The sequence below is a fragment of the Numenius arquata genome, chromosome 12, assembly GCF_964106895.1.
Source record: "Numenius arquata chromosome 12, bNumArq3.hap1.1, whole genome shotgun sequence".
NCBI lineage: Eukaryota > Metazoa > Chordata > Aves > Charadriiformes > Scolopacidae > Numenius > Numenius arquata.
Genome location: NC_133587.1, coordinates 19,231,581 through 19,252,276, shown reverse-complemented (window position 1 = coordinate 19,252,276; position 20,696 = coordinate 19,231,581). Strand labels below are relative to the sequence as shown.

Below are 20,696 nucleotides of genomic sequence, written 5' to 3'. Positions count from 1 at the left end.
TGAATCTGTTTCAGCAGATGTTACCCTATGATGAGATATATCACTTGCATCTCTTAAGAGCATGAGATTCACAGGCTGCCTACTTCATAACTTTGAACCCTGTTGCTCAATAGTCACACCTGCATTAAAACACACATACATACAATATTGTCAATAAATAACTCAAAATCGCCAAATGCGATTATTACTAATAAAACCTGATACTCCGTAAACGCTTAAGAAGGGTGGCTGTCATAAGGCTTACCCTCTTGTGCAGTATTTAAAAATTAAAAAAATTGGAGAGCAATTTCTTTCATGGTTACTACTTATCACTATTCTCCTGATTAGGAATGTAACCAAATTTAGGCTGCTCTATTTAGCTAATGTTACAAAATCAACCTTTTTTCCCAGTCTAAACAAGGACCTCTGATCTTCTGTGTCTTAATGGAAGGATTTCTGCCAAACCAAAAACAAAGAATCAAGGTTCACAGATGTGAGAAATGAGATGAAGTCCTCTGGGCAAGGCTGCTCCTTGCGTTTTACTGATATTCCTCTCACATTCAGCTGAATGAATAATCCCCGAAAAATAAGACTTCTTCTGGGTCACAACTATCCTAGGGTAGCTACTCAAACAAAATAAAAGGACATCAAGAATGAGCTACATACAATTAAAGCTAACATAACTAAACAGAAATAAAATTGCACCTTATTCAGTGCTGGTTCTAGTTTGCATGTGTGTTAGCCCTGTTGTCTCCTCTTACTTCTTAATCTACTTCGTGAAAAAAGCAATTTCAACTTGCTTCTGCCCAGGACAGAAGATACAATTTTGAAGATGTTAACACCAAGCACATGACAGAAGTTCAGAAGCTCAGATCAGGATTACATTTATGGTCAGATTTACTAAGTGCTTCTGAAGAGGACCCTTTGCACTGTCAGGAAGGTGCCTGTGCAAATTCCCTAGCTAGAGGTCGATTAAAAAACAGTAACCCTCAGGAAAAGGACAGAGCAACAGCACAAGAAACAAAAAGCCGGTGTGCTACCTTCAGTATTTGAATAGCACCAAAAAAATAAAAGTATGGACTCTGGTCTAACCATTAGCTGTACAAATGTGGTATCGCTACTCTGACACCAGGCAAGGTAAGCAGCGCAAAGCAACGAACTTTCCATAGAACTGACATTGTTGTTCACCCCCCTGTTCTCTACTGATTCAAACTGATAGGGAATAGAAGGCAGTAGCAAAAATACTGTCATCATCACAGTTTTGTATCAAATAGGTCTAGTAAAATCATTATTTTGATTGGATTGTTAATGTGGTTTTTAAAGATAACAGTTTGGAATATTCAGGCTTCTCTTAGACATTCAAGTTCATCCTGTGTGAAATTCTGTTAAGTGTATTAATAGGACTGAGCATTAACGTAACATTCGTAAGTTCTTGTGTGGAAATGAGATACTTCCAGTGGAACTCTGGAAATATCTCACAGAGCTCTGTCCTCTAACTAATACCAGTCAAGTTCTTTATCTGCAATTAAAGGGGAAAAATATTCCTTCTTTCTGCAAACAAAAAAACCCCAAACAAAATCAAAAAAGGATTATGAAGAAAGGTTGTACTGAGGCAGAAAACAGTCTCAGCTTCACGTACAAGAAAAAGACCAAGCTATGAACAGCCCATTTTCCTGGGGATCAGGGAAAACTCCTTGGTTGTTAGTTTGTGCCACGAAAACATTGCCCAGGAAAAGGTTGGGAAACAAGGGAAATAACGTTATGAGTATCTAGGAAAGCAAGAGAGAACAAAAGGAAGAAAATTCTTATGCCACTGCCTACATCATGCTCAGCCTAGACCTTAATCCTGGGTGAAGTCTGGTACCTCCAGACAGAGATGAACTGAAAGAGGTTCAGAGAAATCCATCAAGGAAGCTCAGAGATGGAACAGCTTCCACGAAGGACCACCTGCGTAAGATGGGACTCTTCAGCCTGGGAAAGACATGGCCTGTAGGATGGCCCAGGAAAGGTCTACGACATCCTGAGAGGCAGGGAGAGAGCGGGCAGTGATTGCTCCCTCTTTTCCAGCAGGGGAACAAAGGCCATCAGATACAGTGAGTGGGATCAAGCAAGAGAGGGGAGGCGTTATTCCTTAGAGCAGACCTGCTGAACATCTTGCAGTAGGGTGTTGTAAATGCAAAACTTTTACATGGGTTCATGGTGAGATGGAAAAAGTACCCAAAAGAGAGCGACTGAGGAATCTCAACAGACCATAAAAGACTCAGGAGATCCAAAGCGGTGAGAACAGCTGCACACAGAGGAAAGTGTCAGGTGTCTTTCTTCCTCATTATTTAATGTGACAGAATTCCCAGAAAGTGGAAAGTTTGCCCATCATCCTACTTCTTTTCAGTGTCCTCAAAACACCAATATTTCTAACTCTGCCTCCAAAAGGTTTGCAGTAATGACATGGTCCTTTCTGGTTTCCACCTGTGCTTTCCTACTGAATTGTAAATTCAGTTGTGAAAGACTTCTGGGGCACATGCAATTAGAGAGTTATCCTGGCCTCACCATCTTCTCTGTGTACACAAAGTACTTGCTCTCAGGACAGCCTGCGTGCATTCATACTGGTCACAGAGAATAGAGGCAACGCAGAGATACTTCTTGTTAGCTTAGATACACGAGCTGTAAACACCGGCTATAGTAAAGCTGCTGTTGTTATGCTAGTTTAAGCACACAAAGCAAGTTCTGCAGACAGAAGTGAAACATTTTATTATTAACAACAATTAATACGTGGGGGAAAACAGACTTTTGTTTTTTTCACAAGGGCGCTTCTTCATCTGTAGAAACAGCGCTCAAAAGCTTGCTTGTTTTTCTCCAAACACACCAGTTGCTCTCACAAAGCACATTCACATTCTCCTCTGACCTTCACCTCCGTGGTATAGGTTAAATTGGAGGGAGTTCTATGGAGGGGAAAAAACAGGCTGAAATTATAGCTTTGTGAAACCTTTACTACAAATTTCACGCTTCAAAAACTTGATCAAGGGAACCGTAAACGTTCCATTAAATCATAAATATTTTTAACCAAGTTCCTGTTAAAAATACGAGGGAGGGTCTGAAGGAGCAAAGTCCCTCCCACTGTAAAAAAAGATCAGGTTGGAGACCACCTGAGGAACCTGAACATACCTAAGTCTGTGGAACCTGAGGAGATATATCCCAGAGTCCCAAGGGAACTGACTGATGTAGTTGCCTCACCTCTGTGCCTGGAAAGATCATGTAACAGATGCTGCTAGAAGCTATGTTAAGGCACATGGAGGACAGGGAGGTGATTCAAGACAGCCAGCACAGCTTCACCAAATCTTCAGGCAAATCTTGCCTGACCAACCTAGTGGCCCACTATGATGGATGGTCAGTAGATAAGGGACGACCTATGGACGTGATCTATCTGGACTTCAGTAAGGCCTTTGACACGGTCCCTCACAACATCCTGCTTGCCAAATTGGAGGGATACGGATTTGATGGGTGGACGGTTCAGTGGATAAGGAACTGGCTGGATGGTCACACCCAGAGGGTGGTACTCAATGGCTTGAAGTCCAGATGGAGAGCAGTGACAAGTGGTGTCCCTCAAGGGTCTGTGCTGGGACCCGGTACTGTTTAACATTTTTATCAATGACATAGACAGAGGGATTGAGAGCACCATCAGCAAGTTTGCAGATGACACCAAGCTGTGTGGTCTTGTCGATACACCAGAGGTATGGGATGTCATTCAGAGAGACCTGGACAGGCTGGAGAGGTGGGCCCAGATGAACCTCATGAGGTTCAACAAAAGCAAGTGCAGGATTCTGCACCTGGGCCGAAACAATCCTCAGCATAAATATAGCCTGGGGGATGAGGTATTAGAAAGCAGCCCTGAGGAAAGGGACTTGGGGGTGCTGATGGACGAGAAGCTGGACATGAGCAGGCAATGAGCACTTGCAGCCCAGAAGGCCAATCGCATCCTGAGCTGCATCAAAAGAAGTGTTGCCAGCAGATCCAGAGAGGTGATTCTGCCACTTTACTCTGCTCTGGTGAGACCTCACCTGGAGTACTGTCTGCAGGTCTGGAGCCCTCAATATAAGAAGGACATGGACCTGATAGAGAGGGTCCAGAGGAGGGCCACTAAAATGATCAGGGGGTTGGAGCACCTCTGCTATGAGGACAGGCTGAGGGAGCTGGGGTTGTTCAGCCTGGAGAAGAGGAGGCTCCGGGGAGACCTAATAGCAGCCTTCCAGTACCTGAGGGGGGCCTACAGGAAGGCTGGGGAGCGTCTGTTTACGAAGGCCTGCAGTGACAGGATGAGGGGCAATGGTTTTAAGTTGGAGAAGAGGAGATTTAGATTGGATATTAGGAAAAAGTTCTTTACTATGAGGGTGGTGGAACACTGGAGCAGGTTGCCCAGGGAGGTGGTTGAGGCCCCTTCCCTTGAGATATTCAAGGTGAAGCTCGATGAGGCCCTGGGCAACCTCGTCTAGTTGGGGGTGTCCCTGCTGACTGCAGGAAGGTCGGACTAAATGACCTTTGGAGGTCCCTTCCAGCCTGGATCAATCTATGAATCTATGGAGCGACATCAGTGGACAAGGTAAGAGCCACTGATGCCATCTATCTGGACTTCTGTAAGGCCTTTGATCCTTCTCTCTAAATTGGAGAGATATGGATTTGATGGGTGAAATGTTTGGCAGATGAGGAATCGGCTCGATGGTCAAATCCAGAAGGTAGTGGTCAATGGCTCAACAACCGGATGGAGATCAGTGATGAGTGGTGTCCCTCAGGGGTCCATACTGGGATCAGTACAGTTTCATATCTTCATCAATGACATCGACAGTGGGATCAAGTGCACCTTCAGCAAGTTTGTGGATGACACCAAGCTCAGTGGTGCAGTCAACATGCCTGAGGGATGGGATGTCACGCAGAGGGACTTGGAAAAGAAGCAGGCCCATGTAAACCCCATGAGGTTCAACAAGGCCAAGTGCAAGGTCCTGCACCTTGGTCAGGGCAATTCCAAGCACAAATCCAGGCTGGGTGGAGAATGGATTGAGAGTCCTGAGGAGGAGGACTTGGGGGTGTTGGTGGATGAAAAGCTCAACATGAGCCGGCAAGACATGCTCACAGACCAGAAGGCAAACTGTATCTTGGACTGTATACCCAGCAGCGTGGCCAGCAGGGCAAGGGGGCGGGCGGATTCTGCCCCTCTGCTCTAGGGAAACTCCTCTGCAGTGCGGCCTCCAGCTCTGGGGCCGCCAATATCAGGACACAGACCTGTTGGAGTGAGTCCAGAGCAGGCCACAGAAATGCTGCCAGGGCTGGAGCCCCTCTGCTATGACGGCAGGCTGAGAGAGTAGGGGGGGGGTTCAGCCTGGAGAAGAGAAGGCTCCGGGGAGACCTTGTAACAGTCTCTCAGTATTTAAAAGGGGGCTTATGAGAAAGATGGGGACAGATATTTGAATAGGGCCTGTAGTGACTGAAGAAGGGGTAATGGTTTTAAACTCAAAGAGGGTAGATTCAGACTAGATATAAAGAACTTTTTTTACCATGAGGGTGGTGAAACACTGACCCAGATTGCCCAGAGAGGTGGTGGCTGCCCCATCCCTGGAAACATTCCAGACCAGGCTGGACAGGGCTCTGAGCAACCTGGTCTAGCTGGAGGTGTCCCCAACAGGAGGGTTGGACCAGATGGCCTTTAAAGGTCCCTTCCAACCCAAACGACTCTATGATTCTATAAACTACCACTATCATTCCAGCTGCTGTGTGTATATATATATATATATACACACACACACACACATATATATAATATGTACTTAAGGAAGTCCTTTACAACTTAAATTTTACTCTAAAGTTCTGAATTGCTTTAAAGTTCTCCTGAGGTATTCTCCAAAATATTCCTTCCAGAGATAATGATATTCAGGTCCTGAACTGAACACGTTACTTGAGGCTGTTTTACAGCAGAGCAGCAAGGTTTTGTGGAACAAGCGAGACCGAGAGACTGCCCAGAAACATTCCCCTCCAAGTTCTTCCACACCCATGTGTCAGCCCCTAGAGAAACCACTTTTCTATTTGTTCATGATGGTTCTAAACCTCTGTAACAAAACTTCTACAATGTCCTCCCCATTGAAGTAGTGCTGTTGTTACTATGAATAGCAACGCAAAGATATTCAAAGAAAATTATCAGATACACTTGGAACCTAAAGGTCACAATAAGAAGAAAAAGAAAATACTTTACCATGTACATGAGACTGTTGGAAACTTTTTCCTGGTGCAAAGTGGAAATTTCCAGCTACCTGCAGAAGACAGTAATCTTTCATTAAAAGGTCTGAATCTACATAAATAAAGCAGTTGTATTGGTGTTGGATCTTTAAATTTTTGTTTAAACAACATATATACCAAGCAATTCATTTTCATAGGTTACAACATCAGCAGATACTGTCCTAACAGAAAAATGAATTTCCCCTCTTCCTCACAGGCAGTCATGTGGAAAGCCATAATTACATACTGATGTTGATAAAATAATCTACATAGAACAGTTATTAACGGACATAAAAATGTGAAGGAGGAATTAAGCTACTGGGAGGGAACAGACTGCTGCTGCAGGAAATACAAAAGGGTATTACAGAAAATGAGTGGATGAAGTAACTGAGAGGGAGAGTGAGCAGGGTAAAAAAACCTTAATACAATAAACAGCTATCTTATGTATGCACCCATGAAAACAAGCTGCATGCAAAAATAAAGCACTATACCTACAAAAAAAAAACCCCAAACGCCAAAAAAACCCCAAAAGACAAAAGGCTGTTAAAAATTTCATCCTGGATCTGAAAGGGATCTGGACATTAGGTGCCAGTCCTCACTGACACTTACTAGCAATCATACACACTCTCCCCCAGAAGATCCCGATGTCCCAACCTCATGGGCTAATTACAACTTTGATGTCAGTGCAAACCTACTGCTTATGTTAACTGAAGATGTGACAAGAAAAAGAGATGTACAAAATTCCAAGTGTGTAACAATGGTCTCCAGAAATTTCCCTGGTGACACCCACCATTGGACCCTTGTTACCTCCAGCACTCCCCTTTGAATCTTTCCCGCTCATCACACTTTGTGATGGAGGGTCCCATAACAGTTCAGTAGCTGCGACGATGCTCAAACCACAATGTTTGGCTTTGTGAGTAAAAGATTTACTTTCCAGAAATAAAGAATGTGGTCTCCAGGAAGAGTACACAAAGGTTTAAAAAAAAAAAAATACAGCTTGAGTTAAAGAAAAAAAAAATTGACCCGGGTCTGACATCTAGAACGTACTTGGGTAGGTAACCTGCATGTACAAGTATTCTGGGTTTGCTAACCTGCCAAATGACAGGGTAATTACATAGTTATCTGGTATATCTCATGCTACATTTTCATACACCAGTTGCAAAAACCACCTCTCTAATTTTCAGCTTTGACTACCAACTCCAATAGTCTTGGTTCCACTGTTTTTCTAAATCAGGTAACATTTCACTCTCTCCAGCACCTCTGCTGTTGTTATCTCCAGCATCCTCTGGTGGTCTCTGCTTTAAGACTAGAATGGTAGGTGGGACAATCCCACCTCAAAGCAGCTGCCTCTCCTCCTCCAGAAACCTCGGCACAAAGACTCCCAAGCAGTCGGTAGGACTAAGCTTCTCCAGCCGGCATGCTTCCGACCAGTCCACACAACCAAACACAGAATTAGCCCCTTCCCACCATTCTTCCCAACTCTCCTCCTGAACCCCTTTATGGGCACAAGTACCTTGCTGAGCGCAGGGTTATTATATTACAGTCCCACGAACACCTAAAGCTGGAAAAGGAGAGGAATGTCCCGACTCTGCCTTTTCCCTGTCACCACCATGATGCAGCAGGTTCACAGCAAAATCCATCTCTCACCTTGTTGACCTCTAGGAAACCATACACTTGGCAGCCCTCATTCTTCTGTTCTTGCATTTTCTGGCTAAACCCTTCCCTTTTGCACTGCTCTATGGTATCTGGATTCTTGAAGGCCCAGCCTCGCCGCCTGTATGCTTCTCTGACATCGTCACAAGTATTACAACACCTGCAAAAGCACAAGCACCATCTTACCATCTTCATCGCTAGAAAGATATGCTCCAGTTCAGGACTCAAATCCTTGGTGGATTTTTCTTCAATAAAGCAATAAAGCAAACATCAGGGACTGGACCCTGAAAGCTGGGCTAATGCTTCTGAAGGAGCTCAAGCTTCTTGATGTACTTTTTCAGATTTTGGCATAAGGGTGCAAGCTGTTTAAATGCAGTGCTCGAGCCTGAGTAGGTCTTTGCCTGTCCGTTTAAGCAGCTAAGACACTCCTTGGCAAAAAATTTTGCTACAAAAATGACATCAGTGTCCCACAGTTCTGAGGAGTTTGGAACTTCCCCGGGTGAACAAAGCACCCGCCTGTTTCTATTCCTCCTTTTCTCTGTCAAATGGGACCAAGACTGTCAAAATGGGAAGGAGCGTTAATGGCAAACTTTCTTCATTACTTTTCTACCCCTGGAAGATCTTGCTCACTGGAAAAAATGTTTTTCTTTCTTGGTTCCATGTTTTGCTGGACTAAAGAAAAAGGTGTAAAGGTTACCGAATGTCCTCTGACTCTGCCCCGTAACAGCTCTCGCAGCGATCGGCATCCAAAGAATTTGGATCAAACACCTTTTCTTCTTCCTTCCCCAGCTCTAAGACAAAAGAGGATTCAAAGTGATGAGGTGTGTCTAGAAACGCTATCTTGTACTCTTGGTTTGTTCTACACATGAACACAATGATTTTGTCAGAAGCTGCACATCCTGCACGCAAAGTCCACCTGAAATGGTATGCATAGAGCCTGGTGAAGTGTGAAGTAAGACCAAGAAGCAGAATAGCATTTGTCATTTCAAGAACATCCTCCACAGAAAGAACTGGCTCTCTGTAAGCCTTGCTGTAGCACTATCAGATGCTACTTCCATAAAGGCTTTGTTAAAACATAGACCAAATCAGTACATTGGAACAGACGCAGGACCTGTTAACCAACAAAATTTTAAATGGCAATCAACTGCAGTCAACAGTGCACAACATGTCATTCTGCTCCAAGACATGTAGGGCACACAGTTATATGTTGCAGTTAAACAAGACCAGAGTGGGAGTCTCACAAGTGGAAAACTGACACCCAGTTGTCCAGGATGACAACACTGACAAGGCACACATGTTAACCACTGCTCACCAGAAATCTCCAAGGGATTTCTACCTTCTTCGTGACTTATCAATTCTGCCAGTGTCTGTGCCATGCATGTGTTAAACGCGCAGCCACAGTATGGCTGGGGCACAAACTCATGGAGTTTACTGTTCTTATGTGTAGAAGCCTGAAGAGGGACTTGTAACAGAGGAGATGAGAGCTGATGATAGCTGAAACCCTATCTGATAGGCCTATCTGAAAGCCTATCTGATAGGCTGATGGAGATGCCTACAGAAAACTCTCAAACAGGACTTCCGTTCTGTCAAGAACCAAAACAAATATCAAAGGCCTGCAAATTTTGGAGTTAGGAATAAGTGACCCAAGGAATTTTGCATCTACAATTTTCAAAAATATTGGCTCTTATTATAAGAGGCCCCCTTAAAATCAGTCTGTTTCATTTCATAAATCCTGAAGGACAGCACCAAGTCTGCTGGGTTACAAAAGCCTTCTTAGGCTCACTATCTAGGCACTACTGCACTACCCTCTATAAGCCTTGAGAAGGTGGTTCCTTGGATAACTAATGCTGGGGAAGGTGATAAGGTATGTAGTCAGACACTGCTGAAGGGATAAAACATCATGAGGAATCCAATCATTTATCGTCAATCAATGGAAATGAGTAAGATGAGATCCAATGCAACCACAGAATGCAACCTACCGTAGAAATCATTCAGCTATTAACTATTTTCATGTAACTATGATTAGGAAAAGTCTCCAGACACTACTCCATAAAATTTGGGTATGCTTTACTAAATTTCATAGAATCACAGAATGGTTTAGGTTGGAAGGGACCTTAAAGACCATCTAGTTCCAACCCCCGCCATGGCCATCTCCAACTAGACCAGTTTGCTCAAAGCCCCGTCCAACCTGGCCTTGAACACCTCCATGGATGGGGCCCTGATTTAAGGTCAATACTGCTATAGTTGCCATTTAAATAATGGACTGAATGTCAGTGTTACCAATCAAAACCGACAATGAGAGTTTAATGAAGATGGGTTTATACTTCTGATTTCACTTGCAACATGGGTGATGGAAACCAAGCTAGCTGTGTGCTTTTTACAGACAGCAGAAGAAACTGCTTGCTGCATGTAATGCATCTGATATCTTTTAAAATGCCTCTTCCAGGTGAGACAGTTCGCTCCCTGCAAGTTTCTCTTCCTCTCCATTGATTATATAAGGAATCAGACGGAGTAGTCCCAATGGAGGTTGGCAATACGATTAAGGCAGGAGGCCTACATGTGTTAACAGAGAATTAGATACAGAAAAGCTGGTTTTGTCCCTAGACATTAAATTTGTAATGCCACAACCTCTGAACACAGAAAGGCTGCTAAGTGACACAGCAGTAAGAATGCTTAGTTTAGCCTTTCAACGTCGAGAAAAGTTAAATGAGTGATACAAAACAAATTTAGTTCATGCTAATACACAGAACTACACTATTGTCCAGAAAAGGTAATAAGGAGCTCATGTTTTGGAAAGGAAAAGTCAGGACAGTATTCCTGTTAGATTGCAACACTGCCAGAATCATTTCTGGTTTGTATTGAAGTACAGCAATGAGTCATAATGTGTAAAAAAATGTAGGGGAGAGGTTTATATAGCCAAGAACCACTTACTACAACTTGCAATTGGTAAGTCAACCAAAATATATTTATCAGGTGCGCACTAACACTCACAAAGCACATGTACTAAGGTGCAAGTTTAGGCTTAAGGGTTGAGCCACTGGAGCCTTCCCTGGAGAGAGGCTCTTTTCTCTAACCAGGTTGTCACATTTGTCAGCCCACTGTGATTTAAAGATACAAACAAAGCCAAGTTTTGCCAGACCAGCTGCTTGATTTCTAGTTGTAAAAGACCACTAAGTCTGCAGCTTTATTCCTGAAATGCACCTGTGAGTCCCTGTCGTGATTTCAGAGGGACTAGGCAGAGATTTGCCTCACAAAAATAGAAAGCAAAATAGAGAGGATAACAAATTTGTCTAATCTGCGAGGTTAATGATTTGGGTGCTATGAACTCTTCCAAGAGTTTATGGTATTTAAATGCTCTTCAGCTGTCACTTGCTCCTGTGAATCTCAAAATGGGCATGCAGTGATGGAAAGACTATGAGAGCATCCATCCAAGAAAGGCAGAAGAGCATCTTACCATGTCTCTCAGCCTCTGGAGTCACACGATTGCCAGCTTTATCCAAACGCTGCTTAAACAGATTGTGCTCTACATCCAGCTGCTGCTCTCCTGCTACATCCATGGCATCAATGCTCAAATCTGAAACCAGCAAGCAAGGAAAGTGGTCTGCAAACACACATTTGTTAAGGCCTGTGGCAGGCTGGAAGCATTCAACCCATGAAAACACAGAATCTTTCAGCCAGGGTGACAACAACGTGCCAAACTAGAAGAGTATGTACGGTTGGGCCCAAGTGACGTACAGGGAATAAAACGCATGTTGCAGCAGCCTAAATGACCTTTCCAAATAGGGGGTTGGGGTTTGGTGTACAAGGAGGACTGTTTCCAGCTGCCACAGAAAGCACTATCCTGAAAGGTAAGCACACTTTAGACAAAACCCCAGAACCCTCAAAGCCCATACTCATTTTCAGGAGTTGAACTTAAAATAGGCGGAAAGCTGCCTCCTATGTCTACCCCCTCACCTTTCCCCTTCAGCATCAGCACGTTTCCTCGTGATCCCTTTTCACAAAGACAAGTGAGAAGGTTTGTGGTCTCTGTCTGGTGTTGAAGCACCATGATGCACTTGCTGCCTACGTGCTCTCTTATAAGACTGACAGCTTCTCTGCACAAAACAGCAGAGGCTTGCAGTCTTTCTGGCCTCTCCAAACCCTTTTAAATGCGAGGAAGGCAAAGACCAATAGTATCTTCGGTGGTCCGAAGGAACTCAGACTCTCTACACTCAGAGCTCAGTGCATTACCCAAAGGAATGACTACAATAGAACAAGAGGCGGGGAAGATTAGTGGACAGTTGGATAACATGCACAGCAGTAATACCCAGTACGATTTGCACAATTTTCAGTCATTTCATCCTGCAACTTGATTTTGAATTTAGTTAAAACGTAATCAGATTATAATGTTTATTCTGATTTTAAAAGTTGTAGAGAACCACAGAATCACAGAATTGTCTAGGTTGGAAGTGACCTTTAAGATCATATAGTTCAACCGTCAACCTAACTGATAAAAAACCATCACTAAACCTAAGGTCTGTGTCAACCCGTCTTTTAAATACCTCCAGGGATGGTGCCTCAACCACTTCCCTGGGCAGCCCATTCCAAGGCCTAATAACCCTTTCCGTGTAAAAATTGTTCCTAATGTCCAATCTGAACCTCCCCTGGCGCAACTGGAGGCCGTTTCCTCTTGTCCTATCGCCTGTGACTTGAGAGAAGAGACCAACCCCCCCCGGCTACACCCTCCTTTCAGGGAGTTGTAGAGAGTGAGAAGGTCTCCCCTCAGCCTCCTTTTCTCCAGGCTGAACACTCCCAGCTCCCTCAGCCTCTCCTCATAAGACTTGTGCTCCAGACCCCTCACCAGCTTTGTTCCCCTTCTCCGGACCTGCTCCAGTACCTCAATGTCTGTCTTGTGGTAAGGGGCCCAAAACTGGACACAGTACTCGAGGTGGGGCCTCATCAGTGCCCAGTACAGGGGGACCATCAACTCCTCCTACTCACCACGCTGTTCCTGATAAGGGCCAGAATGCTGTTGGCCTTCTTGGCCACCTGGGCACACTGCTGGCTCATGTTCAGCTGACAGTCAACCAACACCCCCAGGTCCTTTTCTGCCAGGCAGCTCCAGCCACCCTTCCCCAAGCCTGTAGCGCTGCATGGGGTTGGTGTGATCCAAGAGCAGGACCTGGCACCATATGGCATTACAGTCAGAATTTAAGTACAAAAATCACAGAAAAGCTGTACCTTGTCAAGTAACTTCCAAAGGAGACTCTAAAGCTTTTCAACAACAATACAGTCAATTCTGGAGTCCCAAGTGAATTCTGTGCCAGCTTTTTCAGTATTACCACGCCTTCTGACAAAGTACACCACCACATATAAGTGTAAATGGGTTTTTATACCTTGTCCTCATTTATAATCCAGCAAAATAATACTGCCTGGGTGGAAGTGTTTGTTTAAGCACCCAGCAGGCCTGGCTGGAATCACTGTGTAACCCCATGGCATCACCAGTTCCTCCCTGTCTGTGGCCCAAGCAGCAGCACAGGTCTCAGAAGCACCAGGCACACCATCAAGGAGGCTCTCGGACTCTCAGCAAGTGTGAAAATTATCCCCAATAGTCAGAACTCTGACTCACAAGCACAAGGCATATGTGGAAAAACAACATCCAGATTGATCTTCAGTTTATCTCCCCTTGATTTGTCAACGTATAATTCCGGATGAACCTAGGAACAAAGAAAAAACGCAGTCCAGTTTCACTTTGGAAGTAAATCCAAAGGCCTCTTTCCCTCGACTGCTCTAGCTCAACCGACCATTTTGAAGATGGGGGGTTTGCCAGACACCCCAGCTGCTGCCTCCCACACCGCCCACGGCAGCTCAGCACCCACCCTCGGGGAGACTTGTGAAAAAGGCCAGGATTCGGGAGTCTTATACCTAGGGGTGGGAAGGGGGGGGTTCCCTTGGCACCTGCTCTCTTTGCTGTGCGTTGCCCGCTGGCAGACACCCGGCAGAGATTCTGGGCCGCTCCCGGGCCACCGCGCTCAGGAGGCCACAAGACCCCTCACGCCAGTGGCTCTCGGAGGAGGGCTGCCGGCTCCCCGCGCTGAGGCGACCGGGCGGGGGAAGACGAAACCCCCAGCAGCTCTGTGACGGGGGAAGCAGCCGCCCGGGCAGCCCGGAGGAGGCGGCGCGGGTGCGGAGGCGCGGCAGGCCACCCCCGCCGCCATACTCACCTCCTTGGTGAGGTAGTACTGCAGCTCCGAGAAGAAAAGCAGCGCCACGATGAGCCCGCTGACCGCCGTCACTGCCGGGGAGACGAGAGTCGCCGTCAGCCCCGCCGCCCGCCTCGCCTCAGCCCCGCCGCCGCCTCCCACCCCCAACCTCCCCACGGCGAGGCTCGGGTCCGCCCGCCAGCCCCCGGCCGCCCTCACCCAGCGCGCCCCCGCACGTCTTGACCCGAAAGTCTTCCAGGGTCTTGGGGAAAGCATCGAACCGCCTCAGCCGCCACAGCGGCACCATGGCGCCCCGCGGCCCGGAACCGAACCCGCCTTCCGGCGCCGGCCCCGCCCCGCCGGGCAGCACCGCCCGCAGCCGGACAGGGGGGCGGGACGGGAAGGGCCGCGCTACCACCGCGTTCCTGCAGACCCTCCCGCCAACGACTCCGGCCCCGGCGGCACCCCAAGGCAGAGGGCCAAGTGCCGAGGCGAGGCTGGCGGGCGAGAGCAGCCCTCGCTCAGTCCGACCTCCTCCCCGCCCCGTCTGGGGCCTCCTCCTGTAAAAAGCGCTGGGGTCCCTCCCTGACCCCCTCCGGAGAACAGCCCGGCGGGCCCGGCAGCACACGGAGATAAATCCTCCGGGTGCGCCCCGTGCTGAGGGAGGGAAGGAAGGAGGAAAACCCCACTGTCTCGCCCACCGCCCCTCCCTGGCGGGAACTGCCCACCCCTCCGTTTCGGCAGCACCACCGTTCCCCTCCTCGCCTGAAGCGGCCCTGAAGAGGTTACATCCAACAACTGCTCGTAATAGCTTACTTGGGCAAGGGAAAAACTAGTATAATCTTTCTCCTAAGCCATATATTTACCATCCACTTGTTTTTTCCTTCTGAAATAGGACAGCCTTACAAAATGGATTTTATAAAAAAAAAATGTACAAAACTCTCACTAGAAGATGCTTCCAAATGCAAACAGAACAAATGCACCCCCGCTGCCCACAGCAAAACAGACACAACGCAGGGAAGGGCACAAGCTGGGAGCCCGGTGATGCTGAGGCTGCTCCTGTGCAGGAGGAGGTTCAGCGCAGCTCCCGAGTCTCTGCCGCTGGAGCAGCAGCTTTGGGCTCCCAGAGCTCAGCTGCTGAGGAGCCAGACAGCTCTTGGCCAAGCTCTGCAGCTCCTGGCCAGGCTTTGCACAGCACTCAAAAGAGTCCTGCTTGTCTTTTCCTTCTTGCGCCAGCAGCATCTGCAGAAGGGACACCTGCCAGAGACCAAAGGCCAAGCTCAGACAAGCCCACGCTGGTAGGACCAGCCGTAGCTCCATGGGACCAGCTGTCGGGGAAGATGCACCCTCCAATGCCAGCCCCGACAGACACTTGGTCCTCGTGGGATGGAAGTCACAGGTTCCCAGAGTCCCCCTCCCCTCAGCTCAGATTATCAACAACTGGACTTTCTTTCTGGCTGCCATTCACACGTACAACACCCAGACATTCCATGGAGATGGGAGAGAGAAGTGCCGACAGGATTTACTGACCCAACTCTTTTCTCCAGAGAGAGACTGGGGCTACTGCCACCTCAGTTCCACAGGCTTTTTCCTCAGGAGGCAGCTACTGGTCTCACAAGGTAGTGAAGAGTTGTTCTGTTATCATCTAGTTCAAAAACTTGACAGCTAATGCATGGAAAGGGAGCAAACTCTCATTTTTCCTAACTTTAGAGTGTTTCACCAATGAGCAGAGCAAAATTTGATGAACAAAGCCCAGGGGGCAAATGAGCTTTAAAGGATGGATGAGGCCTTGAAACTCCTCAAATTCTGCTCTTTCCTGGCAACATGGGGTTGTGCCTGTTGGGCTTTTTGGTGGGAGAGACCCAGCTGCTCTCTCTCCTGTTTGCTTTGCAGTTTAGGGCAGCCACAGCAGCTCTGGCATGTTGCCCTCTGCCTGCTCTGGAGTGGAGGAGATGCCAACACTGGGAGCAGCGCTCAGTGCTCTGCTGTTTTGGGGAAAACAGCTCAGGTCAGAGGTTTTCCTCTGTTTTCAGTGTGACATGTTTTGCCAAGGGCTGTGTTCCACGTGGGAAGGCAATCCCCAACCTCAAGCTAGGAATATGAAACTACTCTCTTGGCAAGCGAACTCAAATAACACAAGCAATTCCTAAAGGAGATTTATGGCTTATGGAACCTGCTACATTTGAATTACAAGACCAAGGTCTGGTAACATAAAGCCAAACCAGATAAGAAGCGGGACCCTAATCTGCTAAGCATCTAGAGCAGAGGAGATGTGAAACGGAGGCAAACCGATCCGGAAGGGGAGTGCGCTGTGCTGGATGAGAAGCCAGCAGTGCACACAGAAAGTAAGACGTCAAAGTGACTTCACAGCAAACAATACGCATATGCTAGGGACCACCACCACTGAAGAGAGGGACAGACCTGACCTTCTCTCTGAAATAATAAAGGTGCTTTTGTGAGACTGGGCTTCGAAGCCTGAAAAACCCTCCCACGGTCTGGTGGGTAACCCAGAGGCATGAGTGGGAGAAGTGGCCATCTGTCGCTACAAGCATCTCCCAGGAAGTGAGAGATAAAGCTCCAGTCCCTGCTGTCTCCAGTCCCTCCCAGAGGCATGCCCTAACGAGCCAGCTGAGGACTGTTCTTTGAGCAGAGCACCTCCATTTTCCTGCTGAACTGATGAAGCAGGTCCACAGCGCAGGCAGACACAACAGTCACAAGGGGAAGGGGGTTCAGTTAGTCATCTGTAGCAACAGGCACTGAGGCTTCCTGGTGAAAACATCCTTAAGATAGATCTTCATGGCTTCAGCGGTATTCTCAGCTCACTTGCCAGAGCTAAGCATCATACTTTACTCACACAAATCTCACATGCATTTTGCCCTGACCGCCTGTGAAGATTCACCTCCTCAGGGAGACCAGAATGTACCAGACCCATAAAAGTACATGAAGGAGAAGTCTGGTGACTGCTTCTACTGCCAATACCACTGCAATAGGGTTCAGTAGCTGGAATGTACAGCCTTACACTGATACAATAAATGTCTGTACAGTTCCTAGGTCTCTGACTCAGTCCTATACTGGGATCAGAGTTAGCACAGAATAGCAGCTCAAGACTGACACTTGCTTGAAGGCTCTAAACTCTGGCACTGCCTCAGGTCCCTGGAGGCGAGGCAAGAGGAGTAACAGTACCTCCATGCACTGAAGCAATGGGGCTGCTCATTGTTTGACAATACCAAGGGGTGGAGTGTGACCATTCACTTGACTCCTGCTCAGATTTTAACCCAGCTTGTGCTAAGGCCTGATGTGTGTAGGGAGCAGTGCCATCAGGCTGAAGCGATGTAGGCAGCAGAGGTGGCGAGAAAGAGCTCAAGGTCCATGATGCAGTTGTTATCACCTGCAGCTGGCTGTCTCCTGCAGCCACCACCCTTGTCTGGCAGTATTGTCAGGACCTGCTGACTTTGGGAAATGGTATAGACCAGATTTCCAAGCTAGAAGGTATAAAACATCAGCTTACCCAAAATGCCTTTGAAGTGGATCCAACAGCAGGTGGATCCAACAGTAGCTTCTGCTGAGGCTTTTGTGCTTCCCAGAGTGGCACAGGGAACACTGGCCAGGGAAGGATGAGCACTCTCACTAGGAAATTAATTCTTTTTTTTGGCTTTGTTTTCTGGCTCATAAGTGCGTGAATTAAGTCTTACGGGTTTTAAGTTCTGAAACCTCATGGTCTGAGTCATGAATAAGTGAATTCACAGAATACACGAGTCTGGGAGGCAAAGGGGACTGAGCCCCGTTTGTTATGTTTGTTTGTTTGTTGTATTTCTTCATGAGCTCATGAAATAAATTTTATTCACAGAGTATATCGCCCTGTAAATCCCAGGGGCAGAAGAAAGAGGAAGAGGAAGGGAAACCAAAACTGTAGATGGACATGGAAGGCTTAAAGGAGAAGCAAATGAGTTTGCCACCCCCAAGAGATCTTAGTTCATGCGAGAAAGCGCTTCTCCTGCCTCTCAGTTTGACACCAACGTCAGTGTTGGGGGAGCTGGGAAATCCCAGGGCTGCTGCTTGTGGACGGGGGTTGTTCAGTGACCTCCTGGCTGTTCCTCCCTTCCCAAGGTGTGAGGATCTGGCCAAAGGGAATGCTCTCCTGCGGGGGCACCTCGAGAAAGCGAGTGAGGTGACTTCAGCCCTTAAAGGAGATGTTGGAAAACTGAGGGTGGATTGGATGAGGGTGCAGGAGGAGCTGGAAGCGAAGGAGAGAGAATGGCACCGGGAACGTGTGTGGAATAATTCCTAAAATAAAAATTTTATTAAAAATATAGCATTGTTCACACATTAAGGAACGCTTTATGGCCGATGAAGAAGAGGATTTCAGCTTTCAAGCAGCAACTTCTGGACACTGCAATGGGGGAAAAAAGGCACTGGGCTTTCCAGGCCACACCTCTAGACCTGGACTGCAATTCCACAACCACGCTCTGCCCTTTTGCAAAGGGACAGAGTGCAAATGGCAGAAAAACCTGAGGCACAAGCGCTCAGGAAGAGGCAGAGCAAAGCCAGAGGACGCAGGCAGAACTCCGAGGGGACACGCCAGCTGGTCTGATGCCGCCACTTCAGAGCTTCTGGGCATCCTCTGGGCACAGGAGGGGAGCTGGAGGGCAGTCCCGCTGCCCCAGGGGCTGCCTTGCTCTCTGTCAAGCCAAAGGGCCGCCCGGCATGGGGCCTGCAGGGCCTCATGGGCCACCCTCCCAGACACAGAAAGGTCCGTTGGTGACGTCACCGGCCGGCCGTTGGCCAACTGGCACCCCTGTGGCTGACCCACAGCTCGCTCAGCAGCCAGAGATTCCTGCACCAAGCCTGCTTGGTAGAGGAGGAGGCGGCAAAGGGAGGCCAGTGCCCACATTGGGTGGGACGAGCGCCCACATTGAGTGGGCCCAGCCAGAAGGGGCTCCTCGGAAGCCCGGAGGATGCCCAAGCACCGAGAGAAACGCAAGTGGGCTGCGGCCAGCAGCAGCGGCAGCAGCAGCGATGGCCAAGGAGTTGAGCCCATGGAGGTCGACCCACCCCTGAAGAGGGAGAAGGAAGAGCCCATGGAGGTCGACCCACCCGCCAAGAGGGACGAGGGAGAGCCCATGGAGGTCGACCCACCGGCAGAGGAGCCAATGGAGGTGGATCCCTCTCCCGCAGGCCTGACGGGGCACACCTCCACCGTGGCCAGGCTGCCTCCAGCAGCAGCGGGCCCAAAGCGCCGCAGGACCCCCACCGGCTCAAAGGCACCCTCCGCAAAGCCATGGTCCAGCAAGCGGCGCCGGCCCCGCGGCCGACGCTAACCGTAAGTGGGCCATCCACACCGCCATGCGGCAGGCTCAGCAGGAACATCAGCCGGCTGTCAAGCCGCCGAGGAGCCCTGCTTTCCCTCCCCACACCCCCGCCCCTCAGCAAGGGGGGCTATCTCCTCTGCCCTCAGGCCTGGGCAAGAGGAGAGGAGAGGAGAGGGGCTGCCCTCTTCTGCCCGGCAGCCCCACAGCACCAGCACCAGACCTTACCGCTCCCGACAACTCCCCGAGAGGAGGCTGGAGCCAGGGGGCTGTCGCTCTCTTCTCCCAAGGCACGAGGGACAGGACAAGGGGAAACGGCCTCAAGTTGCGCCAGGGGAGGTTGAGAGGGGAGATTGGGAAAGAGTTCTTCCCTGAAGGGCTTGACAAGCATTGGAACAGGCTGCCCAGGGAAGCGCTTGAGGCACCCTCCCGGGAGGGATTTCAAAGACCTGTAGATGTGGGCCTTAGGAACGTGGTTGAGCTGCGGACTTGGCGGTGCCAGGCTAACAGCTAGACTCCATGAGCTTCCATTTCTTTTCCAACGTAAACGATTCTGTGATTTCTCTTTCAGAGCCGCGGGGAAGAGGCGAGGAGAGGGGCTGCCATCTTCGGGCCGGCAGCCCCATAGGACCAGGAGGAGTCCCTTGGAGACGGCTGAGACTGCTGGAGAGCGTCGGAGACCACCAGAGACCGGCGGAGACCACAGGACACCATGGGAGACCACCGGAGAGGATCAGACACTGGCGGTGTCCTGCGGCCTCCGGTGGTCTCACACTGGAGACCGTCGGAGTCCGCTGGAAACTGCCAGAGTCCATCGAAGACCGCCGCAGACTGCCAGCCACTGGTGGCCTCCGATGGTCTCCAGCGGTGTCCGGCGGTCTCATCAATGGAGACCATCGGACACCGCAAGAGAATGCTGGGGACCATCGGAGACCGCCGGACACCGCTGGAGACCGCCGGAGAACACCGGAGACCATCGCAGAACACCAGAGACCGCCGGAGACCGCCGGAAACCACTGCAGATCGCCACAGCCTGTTGGACTCCCCTGGAGCGCCACCCAGGTTATTGGGGCCTGGAGTTGGCATTGTTTCAGGCTGAGGATGAGAAAGCCAGTGGCAGGGGGCTGTCCTCAGCCAGACCTCGCCTCAGCTAACGCATGGGTGGGGGAAAAAAGCCAGACCCACCCTGGCCCTGCGCAGAGAACAGCAACAGATCATCAAAGACAGCAGATGCCAGAAACATTCCAGATGCAGAGACAGCTCTTCCTTTGGAGAATCAGAAGAGTTCCCTTCCGAGAGAAAGAAGTTTGGCCAAGAC

General features: G+C 48.8%; 1 protein-coding gene across 2 annotated transcripts in view; it reads right to left on the bottom strand.

The window, feature by feature from the left end:
* The window catches only part of LOC141471277 (endoplasmic reticulum-Golgi intermediate compartment protein 3), a 32,589-nt gene extending 18,201 nt beyond the window's left edge, over nt 1-14,388 (bottom strand). For both annotated transcript variants that reach the window (XM_074157729.1, XM_074157728.1), the window contains exons 1-7: nt 14,292-14,388; nt 14,094-14,164; nt 13,499-13,586; nt 11,345-11,464; nt 8,588-8,681; nt 7,885-8,050; nt 6,215-6,272 (exon numbers count right to left, since the gene is read on the bottom strand). In XM_074157729.1, coding sequence (XP_074013830.1) covers nt 6,215-6,272; nt 7,885-8,050; nt 8,588-8,681; nt 11,345-11,464; nt 13,499-13,586; nt 14,094-14,164; nt 14,292-14,379 — 685 coding nt within the window. In that variant the 5' untranslated portion in view covers nt 14,380-14,388. The remainder of the gene's footprint in view (nt 1-6,214; nt 6,273-7,884; nt 8,051-8,587; nt 8,682-11,344; nt 11,465-13,498; nt 13,587-14,093; nt 14,165-14,291) is intronic.
* Between the last annotated feature and the right edge of the window lie 6,308 nt (nt 14,389-20,696).